The sequence below is a fragment of the Aquila chrysaetos genome, chromosome 23, assembly GCF_900496995.4.
Source record: "Aquila chrysaetos chrysaetos chromosome 23, bAquChr1.4, whole genome shotgun sequence".
Classification (NCBI taxonomy): domain Eukaryota; kingdom Metazoa; phylum Chordata; class Aves; order Accipitriformes; family Accipitridae; genus Aquila; species Aquila chrysaetos.
Window position 1 is genome coordinate 20,388,789 of NC_044026.1, and position 17,776 is coordinate 20,406,564.

The window sequence follows — 17,776 nt, forward strand, 5'->3', positions numbered from 1 at the left end:
ACACAAGACTGCAGAGTTCAGAATCCTAAGCACAAGTGTTCTTCCCTGATACATGAGAAGTAAAGGATACTCAGTTATCTGTGAGTTACTTCTGTTCATCACATAAGTACGTACACACGCATGCTGCCCCATGCCTCTCTAAGTGCCCATTCAACAGCAAAAAGAATAGGGTAACCAGAGACCTCCTACAGTAGGAATAAGGCTTATCCAACTGTACTTCCAAACTTGGCAGCTACCATCCTAAGGATATAACATTAAGAGAGAATCACTAGCTGCTCTAGGTTACAGCCGTGCTGACTATGGAGACTGTTATAATCCTGAAACAAGCTGAAGACACTGCTTTTGTTTTGGTGGTACATACATTGAAGTGAGGAGGGAGGACTTATTCGATAAAAGCAAATTAATAAAAAAAATTCCACTTAGAGTTGGTCTGTGGACAAAATAGCATGTGGTCTTCATGGACTAGTCATGACAGTCCTGGAAACCATTTCCAGGCACACAAAAGACAAGAAAATCATCAGTAGTAGTTAGCATGGATTCACCATGGGGACGTCATACTTGACCAACTTGATAAAATTCTATGATGAAGTGACCAGCCTGGCAGATGAGAGGAGAGCAGTGGACATTGTCTACCTGGATTTCAAGAAGGAGATCCTCACAGACAACCTGTTCATGTATGGGCAGGATGAGCAGACAGTGAGGAAAACTGGTGGAATGGCCAGGCCCAGACCATGATGATCAGCAGCACAAAGTCTAGTTGAAAGTCAGTAACTAGCAGAGTACCCCAGGGGTCAGTACTGGGTCCAGTCCTGTTTAACATCTCCATTAATGATCTGGATGATGGGACAGAGCATACCTTCAGCAAGTTTTCAGATGACACCAAAGTGGCAGGAGTGGCCAATACACTAGAGGGTCGTGCTGCCATCCTGCCAACAGGCAGGAGAAATGGGCTGACAGGAACCTCACGAAGTTCAACAAGGGGAAGTGCAAAGTCCTGCACCTGGGGAGGAACAACCCCAGGCACCAGCACATGCTGGAGGCCACCCAGCTATAAAGCCACTTGGCAGAAAAGAACCTAGGTGTCCTGGTAGACACCAAGTTGAACATGAGCCAACCAATGGTATCCTGGACTGCATTAGGAGGAGTGTTGCCAGCAGGTCAAGGGAGGTGATCCTTCCCCTCTGTCCAGCACTGGTGAGGCCATACCTGGAGTACTGGGTCCAGTTCTGGGCTCCCCAGTACAAGACAGACATGGACATACTGGAAAGAGTCCATGGCCCACAAAGGGCCATGAAGGTGATTACAGGATGGGAACATCTCTCCTATGAGGAAAGGCTGAGACAGCTGGGACTGTTCAGCCTGAAGAAGGGAAGGCTCGGGGGTATAGGGGTGGAAAATCTCATCGATGTATAGAAATACCTGAGAGAAAGATGCAAAGAAGATGGTGCCAGGCTCTTTTCGGTGGTGCCCAGTGACAGGACAAGAGGCAATGAGCACAAACTGAAACACAGGACGTTCCCTCTGAACATCAGGAAACACTTTTTCACTGTAAGAGTGACCAAGCCCTGGCACAGGTTGTCCAGGGAGGTTGTGGAGTCTCCATCCTTGAAGATATTCAAAAGCTGCCTGAATAATGGTCCTGGGCAACTGGGTCTAAGTGACCCTGCTTGAGCAGGGGAGCTGGACCAGATGACCTCCCTTCCAACCTCAACTATTCTGTGATTCTACAACAGCAAATAAATGGCAAAGGTGGACTGAAAAGACTGATCTCCTTGAGACTGTAAACCACTGTTCTAGACACAAAATAAACTGTAGCTGCTTCTCTACTGGCATTGCACATAGCTCCAGGAAGAAGACTGATGATGCATCCAATCCTTCAGTTCACGAGAAATCCAGGATCATTCTAGGGAATATATAGACATGCGGCCAGTGTCTTCTGAAATCCAGAAGTGGTTCATTAATTTTAAGACAAGAATGGCTTTGCAGAATTCTGATGAATACAGTTATGAAAAGGGAAAAAAAAAAAAAAAAAAAAAAAAGGTGGATGCAACACAGTATAGCAACTAGCAGCATCCCAGTCGAGTCCACTGGGTCTAACCGCCAGGGTCACACCTATATTACACAATGCAGTGCTGTGGATAGACATTTGAGCTAGCCAGAACAGTACAAAAAGACTGCAGCACTCTGCCTGGGATCATATGCTCAGCTTCTCATGAAAGCTGTGACTGCTAAAACTATTGAGCTTCTACCCTAAAAGGCAGAACTTTGAGAGAAGAAGAAAAAAAAAAACCAAACCAAAAAAACCAGTGCCATGAAGACACTTCCTTCCCTGCCAGGGAGCTCTTAGGGAAGTTCAGTTACACATGGGACTCTTGGACCAGTTAGACTGGCATAATAACTGCAGTTGGAATCTGAGTATATGCTTACACATGGCCTGATACTGACAGAAAAGCACACAACATTTTTGTTTGATTGAACTTCCAGTTGACTCTCTCTGGCTGGAGAGGAATTACAAAGGCATTTCTGAAGGATTTTCCAGAAGCTAGCTCAAGGGTGTTTTCTTCCACAGATAGTAAGATGGAAGGATGGGAGGGGGGAGAGCAGGGAGTAATGGCCACACTGCTCTCTATGTCCTCATCTGGAATCTTACTATAAAAAGCTTTTTCTTACACACCTGCAGAGATGTCAACACTGATACCTATTTGAAATACAGCATAAGTGTTGGCATCTATTATCCCTTTGGTATTATACATTACATTGAACAGTAAAATGCTCTCACTTGCAAAAATTTTATTAAAGACCATTTGATTTCTCAAAATTAGTATTTGAATAGCAATTCATCACAAACTATTAAGGCCAAAATCACACATGAATTATAAAAGGATATATAACTACACAGTAGATGTTCTAAGCATGTTAAAGGGCATGAATAGCCTATTCCATATTATCACAGAAAAAGCATTCATGTGGCTGTGATGATCTATGGACATAAGCAAAACCCCTAGCTTTAACTACACTCTGTTCATCCATTATTATAACCACCTGAGATGATTTATGGACAATAACCAACGATAGCTTGAAACTGCACAGTTTCCACAACTATGTATAGCAATTAATCATGCACTCAAAATCAGTTCCTTTTATTAACTTTTTACATAACATGCATTTAAATTGTTAATGACCATTTGACATAAAATTTAACATATAAACTCCCAATATTTTTGAAGTGTTATAGTGTACATGACAGCAAGATAAAAATTGTAAAAACAATTACATGTTAATGAAACAGTCTGAAGTTGAAAACAGAAATGCACAGAAATATTTGTATGCTTTCCCTTGTTTAAATAATGACAAAACATTAAAGTACTGACCTGCTCAGGCTCCACATGGCAAAACATGGAAATCTTTTCCTTCACTGCCATTTCTATAGGTTTTGCACTTCTGCAGACAATCTGTCATAACAGAAGGAAAAATCTCAAATATTTACTAGGCAAACCAATAGAAAATCCTCAGTAGTGTTCATGGAGAGATTAATCTCCTTTGGAAACACAGCACAAACAAATGTGCCTTTACTTCTCTTCCCCTCTTTTGGAGTTCTACAATTATCTCATAGCTCACAAATACTTGCTAGCAAGGCAGAAGTAAATCAGTTCCCTGCCCATACTGACCCACTTTTATTAACCTTTCTTTGGCATTCTCTGTAATACTGCTTCCTCGTGTTCTCCTTTCTTGTAGCTACTATTGTAATACTCTTTACCTAAAGTCTAGCAGCTCTCTAAGTATGAATAATATGATGAATCAAAAGAAATAGTGACCTTATCAGCTAAATTTAGAGCAATAATACTTAGCTTACATGCATGTTTTCTAGTATTTCAGTACTTGAGCACCTTTTCATAATTCTTAATTTGCACATCATGATAAAAAGAAGGAGGTTGAATATGAGAAAACCATTGCATAATTTTGTGGGTTTTTTCCTGTTGCAATTATTCTGCTATTATTTTGCGGATACATATAAAACTCAGGAATTTTAGAAAATATTGATAATTTTTACCAATAAAGAAAATAAGCATGTGTTTTGGTGTTTGTTGGAAGGCGGTTTTTTGCATTATGTATCTTCAGCCAACTAGCTCAAAATGCAGAACTGCTCTATCAGTGTGCCTATTGATTAGTCAGTTTACTACCTTAAGTTATTTTGAATCCTGAAAGTATAACAGAAAGTAGGATGATCCTGTTAAAAGATTAATTCATTATTTTCCTTTTCTAGCAAATGCAACTACTTAATGCTTTAAGCCTTTTTTGTTCAGAAACTTGTAGCTGACCTTTGATCAGCTTGCTAGAATGCAGCTTAGGTACACTGATACTGATGAAGTTAATTAACTTCCTCTACCCTTGCAAGAAATTCTAGAAACAGAAAACCAATGCCAAGTATAAGGGAAAATTAGTGCACATTCTAATAATAAAAAAATAATTATGAAACAATTCAAACATTCAATTAAGCACAACTTATACTTAAAAACTGGGTACTGTTTGAAGATATAATTCATAAACCTTGATAATACTGTGGAATGATTAAATCCACTTTAAAAAGTGGATTAAATCCACTTTGAAATCTATGATCCATCTTGCTGAGACAAATTTAAAGTTAATGCAGTCACAGAAATCAAAAACATCAGAATCAGCATGAAAATACAAAACTACAATAACAGTGGCCAAGATGCATCTCAAAGAAACATAATACAAAGAAGGTGAGGAACAATTCAATTGAATAGGGCAGCACTGACAAATGTATAATCAGTTTTCAAAATGTTGTAACAGAGTCCATTAAATCTGCAGATACAGCGTATTCATTAAGCGCTTAGAACACCCCATGGAGAACAGAAAGGCTCCTGTACATACACAGCTGAGACTGGCCCAGCATGCCACCTCAGGGAAGCCTGAGACCAGACAGTGAGGCAGCAGGTATTAAGAATAGGTCTAGACGAGTTTAGATCAGGCAGCCTGGCAGCACAGCTTATGAAGGAAGCCCTCCTGACTTCCCCATGTGTTGTCTTGGCATTGGGCCCCTGCCCAAAAGAGCAACCATTTAAAGATTTACTTGAAGCAGTGCCCAAGCAACTTCATAACACCGTCAAAGAGGCTGTGCTCAGAGTGTAATCTCTCTATGCCTTCGCGGTCAACAACAGCAATGTCAAAAAAAAAAAAAAGTAAAAAAATGGTACTGCACTTCTGGCAGTCCCAGAACCACTCCAGGCAAGAACTCAATATGTGAGAAAGTGACTAGACAGTCTGTTTTTCTTTTATTATACACACACACTTAACAGGCTTTTAAAAATTAATTGGGGGGGGGGGGGGGGGGGGGGGGGGGGGGGGGGGAGTCAGACACTGGCAATTACCTTAAAGGCCTTCAAAAATCACATCCAACTTTCCATATGCAATTAGCACCTCAAGAGGGATTTAGAAATTTAGGCCCTGAAGCTTGGAATATAGAGCAGCATTGCATTAATAAAAGTCTTTCCCTCCACAAGCTGATTACAGTTGCCAGGTCACAACAATCTGAAGCTACCTAACACATCTTTCATATATCCTATTTATAAAGCCATTCATTTTGAAATTATAAACATGCTTTTTGATAAATATAAAATGCAAGAGTTTAAAAAAAATTATCAGAAAGAAGCACAACACAAAATTTAGTTGTGTGACTATGCTTTTAAGAATCACTTTTCCTTTTTGAGGATATAAATACTATACAGAAGTAGGACTATTCTCACTACTCTTTCATTTCTGAGAAGTGCTAGGAAGCTTATTCTCCCAGTGGACTTTATGGGAATGGAAAGTGCTCAACAACTTTCAGAATCAAGTAAGGAAAATATTCTTTAACAAGCAGCCTCACACAAAAGAGCAAAATCATCCTTTTCTGTTCCTGAAGCAGACCTAGAAACAGAGTGTGTCTTCAACTGCACCAGCTGCAGCTCAGGAAGATATGACCATAGGTTTGAACTGGGGTTGTACTGGCATCTGAAGCTGTGCTGCCCTGGCTTCACTGCTATCAACACTTGACCAAGCGGACTAACATCAATGGCAGACAAGTATCACAAAGGGGAGCTGCAACCTACTCATGTCTCCTCTCTGCTGCCAAGGAAAAGTGCCAGGGAGGCAAACACTGCAGCCAGGGAATAAGCACATACTCATTACTAGAGCACTGGGGAGAAAGAATGGAAGGAGTTGAGCATTTGTCATCATTTGCCAACTGGCATGAGGTGAAACTTGCTGGCTTTGGGTTCCCTATAGTATGTGGTACAAGAATGGACTGAGAGCAGCCCTGTGGAGAAGGACTTGGGGTACTTGGTGGATGAAAAGGTGGACATGACCCATCAGTGTGTGCTCGCAGCCAAGAAAGCCAACTGTATCCTGGGCTTCATCAAAAGAAGTGTGGCCAGCAGGTCAAGGGAGGTGATTTTCCCCCTCTACTCCGCTCTGGTGAGACCCCACCTGCAGTACTGCGTCCAGCTCTGGGGTGCTCAGCACAGGAAAGACATGGACTTGTCGGAGGGGGTCCAGAGGAGGGACACAAAAAATGATCAGAGGGATGGAACAGGTCTGCTATGAGGAAAGGCTGAGAGAGATGGGGTTGTTCAGCCTGGAGAAGAGAAGGCTCCAGGAAGACCTTATTGCAGCCTTTCAGTACTTAAAGGGGGCTTATAAGAAAGATGGGGACAAACTTTTTAGCACGGCCTATTATGATAGGACAAGGTGTAATGGTTTTAAACTAAAAGAGGGTAGATTTAGAGTAGATATAAGGAAGAAATTTTTTACAATGAGGGTGGAGAAACACTGGAACAGCTTGCCCAGAGAGGCGGTAGATACCTCATCCCTGGAAACAGTCACGGTCAGGTTGGATGGGGCTCTGAGCAACCTGATCTAGTTGAAGATGTCCCTGCTCATTGCAGGGGGGGTTGGACTAGATGACCTTTAAAGGTCCCTTCCAACCCAAAGTATTCTATGATTCTATGAAAGAAATTGAGAAACCTTACTTTGAAGGTTCACCCACATGTTTTATATTTCCAAACAGGAATATTTTTAAAGGCTGTACTTCAAAGGCAGGATTGCTTCATCTTAATTATGCATAAAAAGAAATTTGTGAGAGACTGTTAGAAGCCAGAAGCATTCTACATCTTCCCACAAAGCAAACTGAGACTTGAGATTATTTTTAGCAGCACAGAATGATTTTTTTCTGCAAAGATCCCTTTAGAAGAAGAACATAGCTATAGTCCCAAGATATTGCAAAGAGTTAGTCAAATTAAGTTAACTTAAGAGTGAATTTGGGTAATTTGATTTCCTGTGGCTTTAGTGAACAATGCAGCATATATTTTGCATTTCTTCTAAAATTCTTGTCTGTCATGGGAGACAAAGGCTTATTCTTTGAACACAGATTATGCAAGGACAGTTCTAGATGACCTATTGTCGTGGTTTAACCCCAGCCAGCAACTAAGCACCACACAGCCACTCGCTCACTCGCCCCCACCCCAGCGGAATGGAGGAGAGAATCAAAAATTAAAACTCATGGGTTGAGATAAAGGCAGTTTAACAGGACAGAAAGGAAGAAGATAATAATAATAATAATAATATACAAAACAAGCGATGCACAATGCAATTGCTCACCGCTCACCAACCGATGCCCAGTTAGTTCCGAAGCAGCGACCCACCCTCCCCCCGCAGGCAACTCCCCCCATTTTATATACTGGGCACGACGTCACATGGTATGGAATACCCCTTTGGCCAGTTTGGGTCAGCTGTCCTGTCCCCTCCCAACTTCTTGTGCCCCTCCAGCCTTCTTGCTGGCTGGGAACGAGAAGCTGAAAAATCCTGGACTTAGTCTAAACACTATTTAGCAACAGCTGAAAACATCAGTGTGTTATCAAGATTCTTCTCATACTGAATCCAAAACATAACATATACCAGCTACTAGGACGAAAATTAACTCTACACCAGCTGAAACCAGGACACCTATAAATAAAAATCTGTATGTATTGACTCACCAAATCTGGAGACAAGCCTAGACCCCTCAGTGCTCGAACACTGTTCTGTGTTGGTTTTGTCTTCTGTTCACCAGTGGCGTTAGGCTGGAAAGACATATTTTTGAAAGCTCAAATAGCAGCTAACACCTATTAACAGAGCAGTTACAGGTTGAAAGAAAAAAGTCTTTGCAAGTAGTAATAATTGCAGGAAGTAAACATACCCAAACAGAGCCACAATATGCCAGAAACAGAAATAGCACCACTGTTATTACTTAAATAAGAAATTCTTTGAAGAAACCACATGGCCCTAATTCAGGTCAGGTTTATTATGATTTTTTCTTTCAGAGAAAATGTTTCAATATAATTGACTCAGGTAGAAGAAGAAGAATATCCCAAAGGTTGGACTTTGCTAATAAATGGAGAATGTCCAACACAGCACAAAGCCTTCAGTGACTGTCCTTGGAAATAACCAGAGGTAGTAAATAATTCTGTTCTCAAATACACAGAATCAATCCCACCAATTGCTGATCAATCCTCTAATCCATAGCTGCAGTGGTTAATAATTCTCTTTTTATCTGTGCTAGGTGCAATCATATCATCATTACCAACCTTTGCTTACCAAAACCTCCCCAGTGAATACTTACCTCTTAAAATAATAAGAAAACCTCTTTGTGAAGTAACATTTAGAGTTCGAATGGAAAAATACTTTTAGCCTTGTACAAAAAGCTGTAGTGGTCTTAACTGGAAGATCATTATACATTGAGGAGTTAGTGATCCGCATCAGAGTTCACCCGAGGAGGTCCAGGCTTGTGCTGCACAAACCCCTTTGCCGCAGGACAAACTCAGACAACTCGTTGTTACAGGGGAGCCTGCAGACAGCTCCCACTCAGCATCTGCAACTGCATCACCTGCATGGCCTTGCCTTTATCTAGGGATTCGGGAAGAAGTTCTCCTGAGAACATCCTTTCTGTTTGACAGTAAAAATGATACAACTCTTTCCTTGCAAGAAATTTAACTGTTAGCTCAAATGACTGAAAGGGGAGAATCTCTTCTACGGATGTGGTCTGCCCAGCATGCTGCACGTCAGGGCCATTCAATGCTACACCACCTGGGGCTCCCACCACCTAAAGGGATGTAAGGTCATTTATACTGTTCTCTCCTTATAGTGTTAGCTCTAACAAATGGAATTTTAAATGATACCTTAGAGTCTGAGTGCCTTTCCCACTGGGTTCATAATGTACCAGCAGCTTCCAGTGCAAAGCACAACTATATTTAGCCTTCTAGATAAATTAGTGTTAAGGGGTTTTTTTTGGTAACTTAGAACATTAAAACAGATTCTCACATCAATAAAGTAATTATCAAGACCTTTATTTACCCCAATGTGGCTGGGTTTCATATCTGTCTCTAAAACCCTCCAGCATGAAAGGGTTAATGGGAGAAGTAAACAAATATAAAGCCCAATATACAGTAAAATCTATTTTATTAATTTTAATAACTTACCTGTGGTACAAGACTAACATGGATATTACAGAAGTTCTCTCTTTTGGCTTTGAACTGAAACTGTCTAAATGCTTCAACAAATGGCATTCCTTCAATATCTCCAATGGTTCCACCCAGCTGAAAAAGAAAGCTTGGATATGTCAGAGTGGCAGAAAGCAAAAACAAAAGAAAAGACAGTCTACCTCTTACATACACAAGAAGTCTTCTGAAATTTTTATCTTAAAATACCTGACAATTGAAATTTGCAGGCATACTCTGCAAAGAACCCTCATCTATTCTGCGCATTTTATTTCCTGTGGAAAACATAAAACAATTTTCCATTTTTGTTATATTCACCGTACACCAAACACATAAGCTTCCCATGGGAAGATGTGTGGTGCTACTGAATAATACACATTGCCTTCAAAGTGATGAAGAAGTAATCAATAGTTAAGCTGATATGAAGGTTTTTGTACAGAAAACCTTTCTTTTCCTGTCTGTCAGATTAATGAACAGTTGTGACCAACAAGATACAGACATTTAGCAATATCATCATAGCTTTCCAACATCAATAAATGCCATGTGGACAACATGAAATAATATTTGACATTATAAAAGACTTTACATATTTATTACCAAACCAAAACCCAAGACTAAGTCCATGATAAAACTTATTTATACCGAAATTAGATGTCTTTCAAAGACACAAAGAGCTGTAGTAGACTGAGCACTGAATAAAGCAGCGTTTAGCATTTAAGTCTTAAGAAGTAGTTGTATTTCAGAATGATCTTTCTGTGCCACCAAGTGGCTTTTGACAGAATTGCATGTTTGTGTTCACCCAGTACCAGAAAAACTTCTGACAATTACAGTTTTATGTGACACACATATTCAGTCTAACTCCTCCAGGACTTTGCCATGCAAAACCAATACAATTATCCTTAAAGTCCTGAAGAAAAATATTTTTATCAGGCTGGAGCTATAAAAAAAAAACCCCAAAAAAACCAAACAAACAACCAAAGAAACCTACAACCTTACATGGAGGAAACAGAAAATTAAGCTTGAAGTTAAAGGGCTGACAAGCACACTACTTATTAGTATTCTTGTGCAACTTCTGTATTTACTGGTTTTACATTTGTTTTAAATGAAATGTTTGACTCTCACTGCACACAACATAAAAAAGATCTATAGCTATACCAATAAGTATATTTTAATCAAGACAGATTCTTCTATGTAAGAAATAATGTGGCCTGGGTCACAAAGTTTATCACACTGCTGATTATGGTGGTCACTTCTGGCATTAAATCTATGACATATTCTTCTGTCAAATTCTCAGGTATAATCTTTTTCTGTATTTTCCGCTGTAATAGTAATACTAGAAATTACTGACTGCCTTTCCTCCAGTTGTCTCAATGCCCTACTAAGGATGGGTAAAACTCATTGTTTCTGTTGTGCAGAACATCAGCACGTTAAGTGGTTAACAAAGTTACCTCCAAAGATCTTAAAAATAACACCAGAAAGCGGGAAACTAACTTATATAGTGTTTAAATATATTCCTTTATTTATATAAAAATATATAAATAAACATGACCACAAGCACCAAGATGGACATTTGAAGTCATATGGAAAGCTAGAATGTTATAGGCTCTCCTACTGACCATAGGAGATTTCAGGTATTACACAAGTTTTGTCCATACTATTAACAGTGTAAAGCTTCAGTCAAACATCTGTATCTTGGAATAGATACTGCACGTTACAGTAACTGGCTGCTTTAATTTTATAAATTAATAACGTCTTAAGCAGCTCATTTTCAGCAGTATTCTAGAAGGGATTTAGTCAAGTAAACAGAAGCTGTAGGGATAAGACCACACCTGTCACTCTCAGAACAAACCAAAGAATATAAAACATGTCTTTGCATTGCTGCTCTCCATAAAACTTCAGTTTGGCCTTTTTACAATAAGTAGCAAAGAGAAAGCAAGCTAGTTCTTTGTGTTCACTGCGGATATATATCCTAGAAGGTTCCATACTTGCCTCAATTACACAAATTTGTGGCTCTTTTCTGTCATCATCCACCGGAACTTTTGCCTGATTCATTACCCATTCCTGAACTGCATCGGTGATGTGTGGAACAACTACAAGACAAAAGCAAAGGCGGCAAGCATATCTTACTTTAGGCCCATATACCAGTTTTTGCATGCAAAAGGGGAAAAATGAGCAGAAAGTCAAAAAGAAACTACAAGCTCCTTTTTCTATTCCTCCCTTCCTTGAACCCAGAAGCCCAACATTACATGAACGTGCCTGTATCTCTTGGGAAGGAGAAAGGAATAAGGTGATGCAGCAAGGAGCAGCTTGTTCCAGCTAATCACTCTTTTGTGAAGACTGAATGGACTAGTATCCCACACAATTAAAAATATCACCTTGAACAGTTTTTCCCAGGTAATCACCATGTCTTTCTTTATTAATGACATGCTGATATATCTTTCCAGTGGTGATGTTGTTATCTTTATAGAGACTGATGTCCAAAAATCTCTCATAATTTCCTAAATCTAAGTCAACTTCTCCACCATCATTCAATACAAAAACTTCACCTGAAAAAAGAAAGTGAAAACAGACAGAAAAGCAATAATCAGAAATTACTAAACACACAGCAGGAATAGCACAAACTTATCTTAAAATTGAAGACATGTTTTTTAAAATGACACGACAACAACATATCAACAAAGCACATGCTGCAACTCAATCTGCATTGTCATTCTGTGTGACTTAATACCCGAGTCAACACTTTTACTTCGAATGCCTACTCTTCAGTCACATATATTTTTGCAAATTAAAGTTATATTGCCAAAATATTTAAGTGACTTAAAAATATTTAACCAGCATTTCAACAGCTTGCTACAATCCTTGATCGGAAGAAAACAATCTCTACGAATCATAAATCAGCAACAAATAAAACATTAATTTACACGTGGAAGCCAAAACCTGTGCTTTTATAAGCATGAATTATTACGCACGTTCAAAGTGTTTCACTATAAATTCTTGTTGTTTGGATCTATTTTAATGATTAAGGCTTGGATCAGAAGCAAAGTTATAATGAACATAAATGCTTCTTCAGACATGATCACTGTTTCTTACTCAGTTGTTTTATCTTGTATATTTGGTTCACTATGTCCACAGCGAGGGTTATTTCTGACCCTGAAAAATCTAATGAAAATATCCTTCAGGTTCAGACTTTTCTTAGACCTCTAAAGAGTCTCTAAATTCTGAATCTAGTCAACCTCTGAAGTAACTAAAGTTGCTACATCTTGAGGTAAGGCTGGAAAGCTCTTCAGAAAAACCATAAAATATTTTGCCATGACCCAATGAATCAACGGCTAAACAAGTTACAGGGCTAACACACAAGAAAAAGAAAGAAGCAATCCCCCTGAAGGTATAGTGTGGACTATGGAAATATATATACCACCAAAATACAACACTCCAACAAACAAAAACACCACAATGCATACAACGGAGTGGAAAGTTTATGCCTGATCCTGTGAGGCACTGAGTACCTCCTTTGTGCCAAGTTATCATTTAAGGCAACCGACGCAGAGTGGAACCAACACTCTCATAAGCAGGCCTTGGAAGAATAATATATTATTTAAAAAACTCTTTAGTTAACTGGAAATCACCAAATTAAAATCCTTTGACTCAATCATATTTCTGCCAAAATGTTAACAAAAGAGGCTTGCTATTCTGGTGTGTGTGAATTTCTACTTACTACCCAGAAAGCCAGTGTTTCTTCACAAGCAGTAAGAAATTCTTCAGCAAACAGAGGGGAAAAAAAAAAAAAAAAAAAAAAAAAAATTCTGTGGGAATTAACAGGCCATAGTGTCCCCTCTCCCCTGTACCTGATCTAAGGGAGGAATACATCCTCACAACCTCAAGTCATCTCAGGAGTCTTACCACCAAAGGTAAAGGCAGAACTTCCCCAGTCAACTGCCTAAGTAGCACCAGATGTGCTTCTGAAAGTGCAGGACTACTGGATTCGTTAAATTGGCTTTTTCAGAGAGGTCTGATGTGCTGTGTTCCTCCTCCACTTAAAAAGCAAAGTGGTCTTTTTTCAGGTCAAGAGATAAACACATTTATCTCCAGTTCAAAAAATTTTGGTCTACACTAAAAGTAAGCAGACAAAATCCGACAAATAAAAAGAATTAGAAATGTCTATTGGCTGAAGGTACTTTGAAAACCATTGTTTTTAATAAATGCACCAGTAACAAGCCAGACAGCTGAAGGAACATTCAACATTATAAATGCATGTCAGACTGTCTTTTAGCTCATCAGCAACGTAGTCAATACAACCAATGTAGCTCAGAGAACTAACGAACCAAATTAAGCATCTACTTTTAAATTATATCATTAGTTGGCTCTCTAAGCTTCACTGATCATTTTGAGTAGATCCTCACTGACTGAAATGAGAACTTAATCTAACTCTTATGAAGACACTTACACTAGAAGGCACTGACACCTGACACCCAGATAACAGCATTCACAAGTAACCGTTGAGGACTTAAGTTTCAAGTAAGTTTTATAGTACTATTCCAACTTTTTCTTTTTTTTTTATCATGTTGAACTGAAGATAGCATTAACTGAACAAGGCCTACAGCTAGGATCTTCCCAACAAAGTGGTATTTCATAGAAAGGAAGCATCTACTCATAAAAGTATCTTCAACAAACAGGCTTCTTCTCTCTTTACTTAGAGCAAACAATGCCCTTCAGAACACATAGTAAGGAACAAACTTGCATTACAAAATAGATCATAAAATGACTAGTGACTACCACATACTATTGCTTTTCAAAAAAAAACCAAAACAAAAACAAAAAAACAACCAAAACACCACAGTACTGTGAATACAAATATTTATACAAAAGGGAACAGCACTGCCCTTCATACCATGTTCATATGGTGAAAAGGTTCCAGCATCTATGTTTATGTAAGGATCAATTTTGATTGCAGTGACACGTAGACCACATGATTTCAGTATGGTGCCAATGCTGCTTGCAATGATCCCTTTGCCAATGCCCGAGATGACACCACCAGTTACCAGGATGTACTTCATTGGAAATCAGCACAAGCACTGATCTCAAGCTGGAAATCTAAAATGACAAAGACATACATCTGATGAATGCAAATTCACGTCAGGGAAGAACACAGCCTCAGTATGCAAGACTCTAAGTTGAAACGACCTTTGGGAACAGACAACAAAAACGACCATTTTGGAATCTGGAAATAGGATTCATCTCTCCCAGCTTACACACCAATATATAAGCTAAGCACCTAAATCCACTCTGCAGTCACTGGAAAAACAGATACCCTGTGGAGATGCCAGAGGCACAGTTCATCTGACATATTCCTGTCCCGTGACAGGAAAAGCCAGCTACCTTTTAGAACCACAAGTTAGGCAAGATGAAGCTCACCTGGATTCCTTCTAAATTAGTTAATAATTTCACATTTGTTTTGAGAAGTTAGCTCAAAGATTGTTCATTGCTACATTAGCCAGAACACTCACATTCTCTACCCAGTAGCTTTACTTTCAAAAATAGTGACTGTAGCTTCAAACATCTATTAAAATCAGAACGTTATACCATCCACTCATTTTTCAGCAGCTTTCACTTCTCCAACTCAGTGCATCAAGTATTTCACCAAAAGTCCTACAACATCCTACAGATGAATGGAACACGAGACCAGGAAGGAAAAACTGAACCAAAATGTCCATATCTGTACTACAGTACATTACTGTTCAAAAACCTAGAGTTCTTCATTCACATGCTTACCCATTCTCCCTCTCCAAGTAATTACCATGAGAGAAAAATCAGAAAAAGAATCATTTAGCATCTCTGGACTATGATGCAGAGTAAGAGTTGATGCTGTACTAGAAAACAACATTGTATCTGTTTTAAGTTTTCAGATTTAGAGAAACACCTGATGTTACGACACTCATTAGTTAGCATCGTGCATTCAGAACGGCAACCCTGGACAGAGTAGCTCTGAGACCTAATGGCATGGCCAACTTGTCAGAGTCTGCTTCCCTGTCTAGACCTCAAAATAAATGCTTCTTCACAGGAGAGAACTATGAGTACTCACAAACACTATACCCTGAGGATAGAAAGATGATAGTTAATGCATATTATGGTGCTGAAGCCTTGATCAGATACAACATCATTATTTCACAATGCTCTACAATAGTACTAGCATAAGCAACAATGGCTATTCAGATATAGAAACTTCCTCTCTTGAAAAGTTGGTTCTTTATAAGAAGCCTGGATAATTAAAACTGGAAAAAAAAAAAAAGGACCTGCTATGAACTAAGAGATTCAGATATCATACTAGGTAAATCATATGACTGGGGGGGGAATAATCTAATAGATGCTAATATGTCTATGCCACCTTGCACTGTGTACGAGTATAGATGGTAGGGGATCCAGAACTACTAAAAAAAGAGGAGGAGGAGACCACCCCCTAAAAATTCTGATAATTACTATCCTAACTAAAAACTCTTCCATCACCCTTCTTGTTGCTATAGTCTGCTGTTTGCATCGACTGCTGTTGATGTTGTCCCTGCTAGTCTCCTACTTCATCTGCCTTTCACACAAGCATAGATTTTTGCCACCATTTCTCCACCCCACCTGAAACACAATGATGTTGCATGTATCTCATCCATAATCATGTTCACATTACCTTCAGGCAGCTGTAGAGGCTAATCGCTGGAATAATTTTTTGAACAATGACAGCATGGCTCACCACAGAGCAAAAGTTCTAGGGTCAAAAAAATCTTTCCTTACTTAAGCACCTAACTAATCCAAAACAACATGCAACAGCACACGATCTAACAGCACTCAGTATAAATCAAGCAGTATGGTTCTTCAATGTCTGGCAGTAAGCAGCAGCTAGTGAATGAACATTTTAACTCTTCCTCTTAGTGCACTAAGCAACATAAACAAAGGCCTGGGTCTTCAGGAAACAGAGTTCAAGAACATAACAATGCTTGTTTTCAATGCTCTTCTACTTCTTGATAATAGGCATTAACAAATTATTATTTCCTTGTCAATATGGACAAAAGGAAGACCACAGCCATCAAAAGTATTTAACTCGGGAGAAAATGATCATCAGGATCATTAACTTTCCCCCGCCATTTAATTTTAATATGTCATTTTTTTAATAGCCTAGATTTTAAGATTTGGAGCCTACCTCCTGTGTTTCAGACTCCTCCTTCACAAACCAGCTAATGTAGTTGTCAACATTAACATTTCATAATCACCTAAGCCATTTTCAAAGCTATGTTCAGAAAAAGAAGGGGAGAAGAAATTATTTCAACAGCAGGTGTAAGCCTTGAGTACGTGCCACTTCAAAACCCTTAAGCCCTATCACCTTGCCTACAGGAACCGAAATGAAAAGCTCGCTGGGATTGTAGCAAGGACAGCCATTTCCCAGCAGCTTAACACAACGTTCACTTGCGGCAGAAGCAAAGAATTCCAGGTGGTTTAGGAAGCGACTCGCAAAAGAGGGAAGAAACGGAGTTAGGGGAGGGGAAGCAGAAAAGAGAATACTGCATTTTGCCGGGAACCGGACAGCAGCAGCAGCGGAGAGGAACGCGAATTACTCCCTTCGGTCGTCTCGACGGGAGCTGGCTGCCTCCAGCGGGGACTTCGAGCGCCCCACCGGGAACTCCGCAGCGGCCGAGCCCGGGCGGGGGGCTGCCCGGGCGGGGGGCTGCCCGGGCGGCCGCTCCCTGAGGACGGCCGCTGAGCGGAGGCCGGGCCGGGCGGCAGGACGGCGGAGCAGCGAAGGAAGGAAGGGGAACGCGGCGGCGGGACGGGGGCTGCGCCCGCAAAGCCGCCGCCGGCCTGTGACTTACCGCCCCGCGCCGACTTTTTTTGTCCCCAACAGCGGGCACTCTCAACCGGCGGCCCGAGGGCGAAGCCGACGTGCGCCCGCTGCCCGCTAACCGCCGCGGGGTCACCGCCGGGGACTGCCGCACTGAAGCGAGCCCCCCGGGGCGGGAGGACGAGGAGGCGGAGGCGGCGGCGGCACCTCCCTGAGGAAGGCGAAGCCCCGCGGCGGCGGCGGCGCCCCTCACGGCCCGCACCGGCCCCTCACGGCCCGCACCGGCCCGGCCCGCCGCTTCCCGCCGGGGCGCGGCTCCGTCAAGCCAGGCCCGGGCGGGCGCGCGCGCTTCCCGCCCCTCCGCCGGCGGCGGCGGCAGCAGCGGCGGCGGCGTGGCTCCTCCCACCCCCATCCGCTGCCCCGC

At 40.8% G+C, this 17,776-nt stretch overlaps 1 protein-coding gene across 4 annotated transcripts in view; it reads right to left on the minus strand.

Moving 5' to 3' along the window:
• CTPS2 (CTP synthase 2) overlaps window positions 1-17,730 on the minus strand; it is an 82,810-nt gene extending 65,080 nt beyond the window's left edge. For 2 of the 4 annotated variants that reach the window (XR_005931225.1, XM_029999025.2), the window contains exons 1-7: window positions 17,384-17,730; window positions 14,422-14,624; window positions 11,909-12,079; window positions 11,523-11,623; window positions 9,516-9,632; window positions 8,037-8,120; window positions 3,372-3,452 (exon numbers count right to left, since the gene is read on the minus strand). Coding sequence is in view for 2 of the 4 variants with exons in the window: in XM_029999025.2 (XP_029854885.1) it covers window positions 3,372-3,452; window positions 8,037-8,120; window positions 9,516-9,632; window positions 11,523-11,623; window positions 11,909-12,079; window positions 14,422-14,587 (720 nt within the window). In the remaining 2 variants the exon portion in view is untranslated. The remainder of the gene's footprint in view (window positions 1-3,371; window positions 3,453-8,036; window positions 8,121-9,515; window positions 9,633-11,522; window positions 11,624-11,908; window positions 12,080-14,421; window positions 14,625-17,383) is intronic. The other 2 variants (XR_005931226.1, XM_029999027.2) reach the window with 1 other exon arrangement.
• Window positions 17,731-17,776: the final 46 nt, after the last annotated feature.